Source organism: Sardina pilchardus, chromosome 9 (assembly GCF_963854185.1).
Source record: "Sardina pilchardus chromosome 9, fSarPil1.1, whole genome shotgun sequence".
Classification (NCBI taxonomy): domain Eukaryota; kingdom Metazoa; phylum Chordata; class Actinopteri; order Clupeiformes; family Clupeidae; genus Sardina; species Sardina pilchardus.
This window is the reverse complement of record NC_085002.1, coordinates 8,044,812-8,055,446: the sequence shown is the minus strand read 5'-3', so window position 1 is coordinate 8,055,446 and position 10,635 is coordinate 8,044,812. Positions and strand designations below refer to the sequence as shown.

General features: G+C 43.5%; 1 protein-coding gene and 1 long non-coding RNA gene across 2 annotated transcripts in view; both read right to left on the bottom strand.

Moving 5' to 3' along the window:
* LOC134092597 (cytosolic 10-formyltetrahydrofolate dehydrogenase-like) overlaps window positions 1-4,889 on the bottom strand; it is a 13,988-nt gene extending 9,099 nt beyond the window's left edge. Inside the window, exons 1-6 of the mRNA XM_062545580.1 lie at window positions 4,750-4,889; window positions 3,233-3,382; window positions 1,261-1,495; window positions 731-896; window positions 262-363; window positions 1-28 (exon numbers count right to left, since the gene is read on the bottom strand). The exon at window positions 1-28 is cut by the window's left edge and continues 62 nt beyond it. Coding sequence (XP_062401564.1) covers window positions 1-28; window positions 262-363; window positions 731-896; window positions 1,261-1,495; window positions 3,233-3,359 — 658 coding nt within the window. The 5' untranslated portion in view covers window positions 3,360-3,382; window positions 4,750-4,889. The remainder of the gene's footprint in view (window positions 29-261; window positions 364-730; window positions 897-1,260; window positions 1,496-3,232; window positions 3,383-4,749) is intronic.
* Window positions 4,890-7,126: 2,237 nt separating this feature from the next.
* Window positions 7,127-7,852, bottom strand: LOC134092057 (uncharacterized). Its single transcript, XR_009940160.1, has 3 exons — window positions 7,640-7,852; window positions 7,333-7,453; window positions 7,127-7,205 (listed from the first exon to the last, which is right to left on the bottom strand). It is a non-coding gene; the product is annotated as an uncharacterized LOC134092057 (long non-coding RNA).
* Between the last annotated feature and the right edge of the window lie 2,783 nt (window positions 7,853-10,635).

Sequence of the window (10,635 nt, the reverse complement as noted above, 5' to 3'; positions counted from 1 at the left end):
TGGCTGCAGCAGGCTGGTTCCAGTCAATCTGTACTCAAAGCAGAGAGAGAGAGAGAGAGAGAGAGAGAGAGGGAAAAGAGAGGTCAAACAGCGACAACACATTTGTATGCATGTGTCAGTACATCAGAGTTCTGCTGAACAGGGCCAAGGCCTGTGTTTGAAACATCCCTTAGTTCACCACATAGTGCACTATATAGTGAATACCTGCCATAAATAGTGATTGGTGAATACGTTTTATTTATGTTTGCTGAGATAACCTACCTTTGAGTTGTCCTTCTTCTGAATGCACTCATAGGTAGCCCCCTCCTCCGGCTGTTTGATTTTGGGAGCGGTTCCGGCTGCGATCATCCTCACCGCGTCCACCTGTCACCACCAACACCACTGGTCAGTACTCACGCCTATCTACACACACTCAAAGCTTCTGTTTGGTTTTAGTGTGGTTTACATCAAAGATTGTAGAGCGTAGCGCTCTATGATCTTTCATGAAAGCTTTGTCCAGATCACAAGCTACAGGCACTTCAGAAAAGCAGAGATTTTGTACAAAAATGCACTTTTACTCTGGAATGGGGAGGGAGCAACAAACCAGCCTTTATACATCACGTTACTATTATTTGTTACCATCCATAATCCACATCTCATTACGGAACTACTCAACAGGCCTGTTGTTCCTGGCTTTACTGTCCTACTAAGTGTGCTTATGGTGAACTCGGCAGGTGCCATGCTGTCTTACCGTTCCCTTGACACCCTCAGGGAACAGGAAGCGCTTGTAGATGGTGTTGACCGTGTCATCAGGCTCCACGTCGCACTCTCTCTGCAACAGGATTGGTCCAGTGTCCAGTCCATCATCTGCCCAGAACACAGTGAACCCGCCTTTCTTGTCGCCATGGATGAGGGTCCTGAATGGAACCGTGAAGGTGAGACTTTAGCATGGTAATGGCTGGACTTTGGTGGCTACTCTGCCAAGCTAATATCTTCCTCTCACCAATGAGAGAGTTCACCTTTTCTATAAAGTTCCTCTATCTCTGTTATTTTACAACCTGGCCTGTGATTTTTATGTCCAATATGTTTTTCTCCTCACTATTAGTTTCTAATAACACTAGTTGGGCAAACATGCTACAGTAGCACAGACAGAGAGTATGGGCCTATCTAGATTCTGGGATGTAACAGACTGAATGTATGGACTTAAGGACTGAATTTATCTAGTTCACTGGGCAGTGCTGTACTGTATGTGTAGGGAGTCCGTGCCAATTGGCGACTGACCAGTTGATGGCGGAGGCTCCTCTGTGTCGCGGCAGCAGGGAGGGGTGGTAGATGATGGAGCCGTGCGCGGGGTGGTCGATCACCTCCATGGGGATGAACTGGGAGCAGAAGGGCAGCACGTTGAGCTCGGCGCCCACCGCCTTGTACTGGTTCACCACCTCGGGGATGGCCTGGCCCTTCAGGCGCCAGCGCGGGAACTTGAACACCGTCACGCCGTCCTTCTCGGCCTCGGCCGCTGTGGGGGGACGGGACACGGTGAGCAGAGTCAGAGGCAGAGTCGGCGAGTGCCTGATTAGTTCAGAGCGTCTCACCGTCTCTCCTCTGATCGACATCTCTGTTTTCTTTTTTCTTTGTTTCCTCTCGGGGAAACTTGGATTTAATTTAGATGCACGGATGAGGACGTTTCAATCATACCACCTTTTTTTATTATGTCTGCCTGTCTCACTTCATTTTTTCTGACATTTCTATTTATCTATGCGCACCATCGGCAGGAAGTAATTCACTGTTTGTAGATCAATCTTTTTTTTTTCAGACAAATCAGTGAGCAAAAGAAAAAAAAAATCAATTTCCCTCAGTACACCTTGGCCGACTCTGATAAACTGTCACTCGACTGAGAATAGTAATAAATAAGCACTTGATATTCACATCACAAACGGCTCTGTAGCTGAAGTGGTGTATTACAAAGCATGCAGGAGGAAGCTGCTACAGCCCGAACAGGCCTGCCATCACAGAACACTTCATGACAATTCATACGCATACATAATTTTCTAGACGTTTTAGGCTGTGTTGACATTTGAGGCCTCTCATTCATGTTATTCATTCGTCCATGGCTATTACGATAGCTGTTACATAGGTCACTCTGTCAACTTTGCGTTGAGTTCAGACTCAAGCTATGTAAGCACCTGGCCAATGAGTGCATCCACTTCAAAACCGACCCCCTCTCTGTGTTTGTCATTTATGCAAGACGTAGCCATCGTTATCAGAGCTCATGCAACATAGCAACAGTTCAAAGGACGTATTTTGATGTTCATCTTCACTGACTTCATGTACCGTAATTTCCAAACTATTAGCCATACATTGATTTTGCAAAATGTCTTCAGCTACAGCATGAGGTTAATACACTAGGGAAGTTTATATGGTATTATTATTTTTTTTTTTTTTAACTTGCACAAAACACTGTCCTGAGATAGCTTTCAGTCCAGCAGATGGCCCATCTGGCCCAGGCAATGAGTGGCCACACCACCACCTAACCCTCAACCAGCTTTCACTTTAACTTATTTGTTAACTATTGGCCTTCTCCAAGTCTGCTGGCCTGATACTTGTTTGCAGCAAATGACAATGTTCCTATGGGAGGGGCTGTCACACTGGTCAGCCTATTACAGTCAAACCACCTCATGTGCCGCAAGCAAGACTATCAAGTCATTTACAGGTCAATGTCCTTTGGTCTTTTTCCAGAGGCAGCACAGGTCAAACAAGTTCCAAATGGAACTTGTTTGTCCCACTGACAACTGACCTACAACAAAACGACCTCTTTTAGACATCTTGAGCTAATATTGTCAACAGACTATCATGGCCAAGTTCCTGGGATGTGCCCTGTTCAATATCTTTACTTCAATATCGATTGTCATATCACCCATGAACATATACAGCCCTGCTGAACCTGGGTCAGGACAATACATGAGAAAACATGATTTTTACTTCCTCCTGTCGAGTAACTAAAAAAACGACCCTGAATTTAGTCTTGGAGCTCAGCTTATCTGACGTTTATAACACCCATTAAATTGTTTGGTTATGCCTTACTGGAAATGAAAGGTCATAAAATAGAAATGGACATAGAGTGGAGATAGGTGATGTGATTGACAGGTCACGTCACAATAAGTTTGTGCGTGTGTGCGTGTGTGTGTGTGTCTGTGCGTTTGTGTGTGTGCATGCGTGCGTGCGTGCGTGCGTGCGTTGGGGAGTGGGGGCTCACCTAATGGGTCAGCTTTTCCATCCTTGTCTGGTATTGTGAACACACCAACAATGCTGTGGCCCTCCTTCCTTAGCTCCTTGTAAACTTCCTGTCCAAACAGGCTCTGACCAATTACCGCGATCCTCATCTTGGACACTCCTAGGCCAATCACTGAAGGACAAAAAGGAAGGGGACATAAGCACAAGAAATAATGCTCTCATTACTCTCATCATTAAAATCACAAAAATCATATGCATGTATAATACTTATTATATAGTCTTTGGCAAAAAGTGATAGGGATAATTCAATCATGACACACTCTGTTCTGCAAAAGTTACACAGACTTGTTGTCATGTCATTACATTATTATAAATTGACAAAAAATGTTTTCAATACCATATTCTGGTAAAGTAGCCTACTTTCCACATACAAGTTACAAGTATATTGTAACTTACAACCAGAAATAACAAACAGGCCTAGTAGCAGTTCCACCTTAAACTTTTTTTTTTTTTTTTTAAACTGACTGCATATCTACCTGTCTAAAAAAATGTTTGAATACAAAAAAGGTCTATGTTGTCTATGGAGAATGGGCCACTACGCCACTAAGAATGGCATGTGTAGCTTGCTCAGTTTCAGGTAAAACATCCATTTAAATAATCCTGGCAAACAGGAAGAGTCTTCTAACTATGCAAAATGATGGTAGGACAAGATCGGTGCCAACAACACCAAGGCCTAAGTCTTGACCCATGGGGGCACACCTGTAGCCTCAGAACCCACCCTTAGTCATGTTTGTAAACTGGTTTGGGTGAAAGTGTCAACCATGCATGGATGTTGAATTACATTTGGCAGTAATGCACTTCTACTACTTCTATATCCCACTGGCCTTCTTCATGTGAAATAGTTGAGATGTAGCCTACTTGAATGGAAATGAATATTATTGCATGATTTATTTTCTCATGCAGAGCACTAGGCTACTTATTGACGATGACACACCACCAAAGAGATCACAGCCGGTCAAAAAGTAGCTCTTACTCAGCCAATCAAAGCTTCGCAAAGTGTCATGCCCGTCAAGAGGACCAATCATATCAACTCATTACTAAAACTCTCCCTCAAGTTTGAAAGCTTCTTCAGAGTGACTCGTAATTAACTGCAAAGCGACAATACAAAGCGGTTGTAAGGTAGACCTCTGTTCGACCACCATTATGTTCAATAAACTGTAGGTTACTGATACGATCATGCGTGGCTACAAATGTATTATCTCATAACACACGTTAATACCAGACTGCATGCGAAATCGGTTTAGAATGCATGAACGTATCATGTTTATCCTAATATTAATAACAACGGCGTTAAACCGTTGCTGAAGCGAAAATCGACGTTAACATGAACTTTACAACAATTCACAATGCAACGTGCAACAGTTGTAGCCTACTGTTGGTACAGCAGTTCTCTAGCACACGCTACGTCTTATGCGTAAGCTGACCTAACTGGTCAGAAAGAAAAAAAAACATAATTTGAACAACCATAATGACACTTACCCGTGCAAGACACTTGACAGTCGCCTCCTCCGTGATTGCAGAGAGGGTCAGAGTGGGCGCTGTCGGGTTATATTTCGACGTGGGTGTCACGGATCAGACGCAACGCTTGATGTTTCACAACTGAACCACTCTGTGGAAACGTGCAGGGGAGGGGCCAGAATTCAAGCCAAATGCCTTGGGCCAGAGTGTGCGGATCTGGACTGGACGGATCTCAGAGGTCAGAGTTGCTACACGGCGTTTGAAACATGCGTTTGAACAAGTGGTTCTCTTGAATATTTCAGTTTGGGCCCACATAGCCTGGCCTACGTGACAGAACGTTCAGGAATTGCAAAAGCACTGAGGTAGTAGGGTAGCCTACCCCCGGCCCGAGTTGCCATTGCTACAGACATGAAATGGAGTAGCCTAGGCCTACAACCCCATTTACAAACCGTTACCGGACGCTGTGCAAAATGTTCCAAATGAAAACTGAACAAGACTCAAAGCACATTTAGTTCCAAAACCACAGACCACGGACAATATATCAAACTTTGAAACTGAACTATTTTATGAAAATCATTCAGCTCATTCTATGTGATGCAAGCACATCTCAAAACATAGCTAGGCCTACAAGCAAACACGTCTCAAAGAACAGTTGGTCCAGGGAAAATTGCTAAACTGATGACCTTCAGTGAACAGTTCGATGCTTCCACACATGGTTAAACTCAAGAATGAACCATTAGACATGATCCAGCTAATCAGGTGAAGTGGAACACTTGCCATCGAATTTGTTGATTTCTTGAAATCTTGGACATCCTCTGGGCTAAAGAGGGGAGAACCCATCCAACTTGTAGCTAATGTTTTGAAATGGGTGCATTAGGCCTATAGCTATATGGCATGGGCAGCTTGCACCTTAAAAAAGACTAATGCTGAATGATACAGGTTTGAGTGACATGCTACCATCCAGACATCTTTTTCAGGGAAGGATATTACAAAACAATGCCAAACTGCACTCTGTGTTTTTGATATACCCTAGCCCTTCAAAGTTGATCAGAGTGATACAATGTGTATTCACAAGCCAAATGGTGTGTTCTTAAATGTTAAAATGTCCTGGTTTCTCTCACCTAGGAGACGGAAAAGTCAAATGAATGGGCCACGGGAGGAGGTCTGGGTGGAGCCATCACAGACGAGACAAACGGTCATGTTTGTCAAGACAGCTCACTTTACACCCACATTGTTTGAAGGAGCCGCTAATCGAATAGAGGGATTACAAAGACAGACTACCTAATTTACACAAAGGGAGGTACCCAGAAAGAAAGCGAAGACAACCCCTTTTTTTTGTATTCATACTCTTTAATGCTTTGTAGTTCCATTTTATAGTTTACTATTCATTTTGAAGCTGATGTTTTGAATGTACTGTACAGTATATGGTTGTGAATGTGTTACTGTTACATGCTTTGTTACTAATTCTTGATTAAATATGCCATAATGCAAACACTGATCATGCAGCAGGGCTAGTGTTAAACTGGCATAAACTGGCATCAAAACACACTTGCCTGATATTTTACCTCAAACCCTTAAAGATGAAGTGGTTTTTAAATAGAAAATCTGCATCGATTAAGAAGAAAAGCCGAGCCTTAAATCAGATGAAATTGAACTAAATTAACAATTTATTACATTTGTGGGATGTTACTGAACATTCCCATATGTGTTATAACGTCCGGCAAACTTAATAATATCAACTTGGCGATTATTACGTAGGCAGGAAAGCACTTATTAAGTTTGTGGAAATTATTACATTTGTGGCCAGAAAGTTTTTAAGACATTATTACATTGGAGTATTGTGTTTGAAAAATGAATATTTACACACTTGTGGTTTAATACATCTAATCTAATCACACAATAAGTAGTGTGTGTGTGTGTGTGTGTGTGTGTGTGTGTGTGTGTGTGTGTGTGTGTGTGTGTGTGTGTGTGTGTGTGTGTGTGTGTGTGTGTGTGTGTGTGTGTGTGTGTGTGTGTGTGTGTGGGTGGGTGGGTGGGTGGGTGGGTGGGTGGGTGTGTGTGTGTGTGTGTACACGTTATTTGGCCAAGAGGGGAACAGAGCCTTAATCATATGGCTTAAAGGACAGAGTGTGATATCTTTGCAGCGTTTGTAGAACTAGTTTCCCTTCTTCATCATGGCTGTGCCAAACTGCATCACCATTGTCAAATGGAACCTCTAATTGGTATCTGAGCTCTGCTACCAACAAATATCTGAACACTTTCACAACAACATATTTTTTCCCCTTTTATTTCAAATATAAAAAGGAAACATAATAAAATGACTTATTTTCTCTATTACTTTTTGAAGCATGTTTGCAGAGGCTTGGTAATAAACAAGAAGAATCTGGTGAGCATGTTGCGCTTCTTTGGTTTCTTTGCTGCTGTGTCAGGAGCAGGGGCATTTTCTATTGCCTGCGACGTGGAGGCATGTGGTTCACCTGCAAAGCACCAGGACAGTGTTCAAAAATTACAGCTTGTCAAGGTTCACACGAAACATAGCCTATGTACTGAAAAGAAAATACTAGTAATAATACGTAATAATGATAATACCGGTACACAACTTACTGATGATGACCACTGAAGATGTACAGGTCAGGTTCTCCAGTGAATGATTTCCTCCAGCTATGTCCAGTGGACATGCCTTGGTTGGTGCCAACGGGCTCACGGCATTTGTCCCAGAGAAATACTGTAATTCAAGAGCAAGCTTGTTATGTCCCTTTTTGCCCTCAGTGTATTCAACACTATGACATATGATGCTCCTGGACTAAGAAATTGCCTCGTGAGCCAAACATCACCTCAGATTGACAATAACATTACAGGTTAAAGAGCAGCAAAATATGGAAACATTCTGACTTTGGGCATTTTACTGTACCTTTTTAGAGATCCTCTCTTTAGCAGTCTTTGTTTTAGGCAGGCAAAGTTTTTGCTTCCAGCTCTTTTTGGTCCTTTCCCTAACTTTTTCAGCGGCTGACCTGGAGTTGGGGTCATCAGTTGTCTCAAAACAACTGGTGGTGTCAGCTGCATTCTCCAAGTTTCTGCTTGTGCAAGGAACTGCACACAACTGCACCACTGGCTCTGGTGAAAAGCTGCCCATCACCTGGTTGACAATAACCTCCCTCAGTAAGTCCACTGTTTCACGCAGGGCGTGAGAGAAACAGATAGTGTTCCCAGCTCTCATGCGCTGCCATGGCCATGCAGGGGTTGGAACTCCACGTGCTCTGGATGAAGTCACCTGGGTCACTCACTTTGCTCGGACAAGAAGGGAACAGCAGCTGATGCAAGAAGCATTTCACAGAGTCCTCAGCAAACATGAGGGCGAACTCACGAGAGACACTGCTGCTGTCTGTCTCATTGTTTGCTCTCTGCGGTGGTGGACAATTGGTGTCTGAAACGGTCTGGTTGACAGGCAGGCTGACACTCTGGCAAGTGCTTTTTTTCAGCAAGCGAAGCACCTGCTTTGTGAGGTCCAGTGAAAACTTGTGAATTTCCCCACTGTTGATGAAGTCTTCTAACCGTGCAACAGCTTGCCCAACATCCAGCTCCTTTGCAATATCTGAAGCTATAGCAGGTTTCTGGGATGCACAAGTTTCCCTCTCCAGTGAACTTTTACAAGTGGCGACTGGTGGGTCCACTCCTGACTCAGATTCGGTAGTCACATTATCACCACTGTCTGTGGCCACCAGGCTCCTCTCAGATCCAGACTCCTCTTTGTGCTTAGCGACAATTGGAAACACAAAATCCTCTGAATCTAGATTGAATGCCGTCTGAGAGTCTGTGCTGTGACTTTTGTCCGTCATTCCCGTTTGCTTATCCAAGATCAAGAACTGCGCGACTTTATGCTGTACTCTGGAGAACATCTCAGTGGCATAAAAACACAATTCCTCATCTTTGACTTCTGACATGGCAACAAGGACCTCAAGAACAGTGTTAATTGTGCCTGTCATGATGTCATATGCTGTAATAAAGTAGGATAAAACAGCTGGTTCGAACTGGCTAGCATCCACAAACGGACAGTTGACGGATCTGAACAGCACTCCGAGGACCGCCTTGAAAGCCGTCAGGTAAAAGTCAGCGGTGAGATGGAGGTGAGGCCCTTGGTTTAAAGAGCTGGCGTAGGGACCGAGCGGGAGTGTGCTGCTATAGGCCTTTGGAGAGGCCAAGAATTCCTTCATCTTGGCCACCACATGTAGCAGGTCAGTGGTTACTACAGGATGCTCACAATTGGGACATGAGCTCTCAATGACAGCCAAGATGGCACTCACCACTTGCTGTGTCAGGTCTGTTGCTTCCAACTCCATATGCTCTTTCTGATTCAAAAAGCTGCTGTCGTCTGGCTTTTGAGCAAAAATGTCCGGTTTACCCAGTCTTTTGGAGAAAACCTTTAAAGTCTCCTCCTCTAGTCGATAACACTGGGCCCTCCAAACATCACCAGACCCGGTGAATGGTCTGCTTAGAGCAATCTTTTCAATAGCCACAAGACAGGCTCCTTTGACCTCCTGAAGAAGTTGCACATACAAGGCATGGACGAGAGGTTTGTCCAAAGGAGACCTAGTAAATCAAATATTGTGAAAAGTTAGCCTATCAGTGGGCAATGTGTATATATGTTTCAAATGTTCTCTATATAAACAGTCACTTACTCTCTCACTAAGGAGTCTGTCGAGACAGCTGTGCCAGGTGAGTCCAGGATTTGGACAAATGGCATGAACATCTTGCATGCAGACTTTGACATTTTTGAAATAAGGCATAAGCATATTTCTGCAAAGTCCAGTCGCGCAATCTAAACAACACACAAGTTTATCAGAGCCGAGAAGCACACTAGGCTACAGAACAGACTAGAACATGTACATGTGGTAATGTAGGGCTTACAAGCCACCAACAAACTATTGTAAAACAGCTGCTGTAAAAACTTACATTAGGCATGCCTCCTGTAAAGACCTTCCACTGTCTGGGAAAATATATAAAACAAATTCTTTAACAGACAGTATTCTGACAGTGGTGAGACATAGCCAGGATTGTCTAGGCCTACAGGAGAGATGCAAGATTGAATAACTCTAAGCTATATTGAATAAGAAACTCTAGGAAAGATAAGAAAGATAGTTAAACTATATGGTACATACTCATCAGTCAGTTTCTCAATGGCATCAATAACATCGTAGAGAACATCGTAGAGAACAGAGTCGCTGTTTGACACTTGTCCTCTGAGCGGATCTGAACGGACAGTAGGGTGTCCCTGCACTGAGCCGCACTCAGCCATTTTTGAAAATCCTTTGAAAGGACCAGTGCGGTAGAAAGTTAACATGTACAGCTTAATTGTCTAAGCGTATCTTGCTAGTTTATAACACCATCACTGTTTTATGATTAATTCGTTGTGTGAATATTGATTATATATTTTTTTATATATCTGGGTGAGCTAATATAATATCTTACCTTTCGCTTACAATTCGTGTGTCGTGTAGACCTATTTGAATGATAATGGGACATCTGCCGAAGTAGGCCTAGGACTTTGCATGACGTCTTAGTGTTCCAAGCCATTATGACGCACACACCTGTTCGAAAGTTGTTGGCCACATGTTGGCCTCACATGAATGGTCGCCCAGCGAGACAATAATCCGCATAGCATTTAGGCTTCATACATAGTAGGCTACCTAGACGGAGATTCAAGCCTACTTTCTTTCTGGGCTAGTCGTTTGCATCACATTATTAAACGTATTTACGCTTACTTACCCGTTAAAATTCTCTGTCCAATCATGTTTTCCACAGTTGTTTGCAATAGCCTACATCCCGTGACACTTGGTGGCAGTGATGCATAAACAAATGTGACGAGACAACGCAGCTCAAGGCCACGTACACTAGCGAAAGTTGATGCGC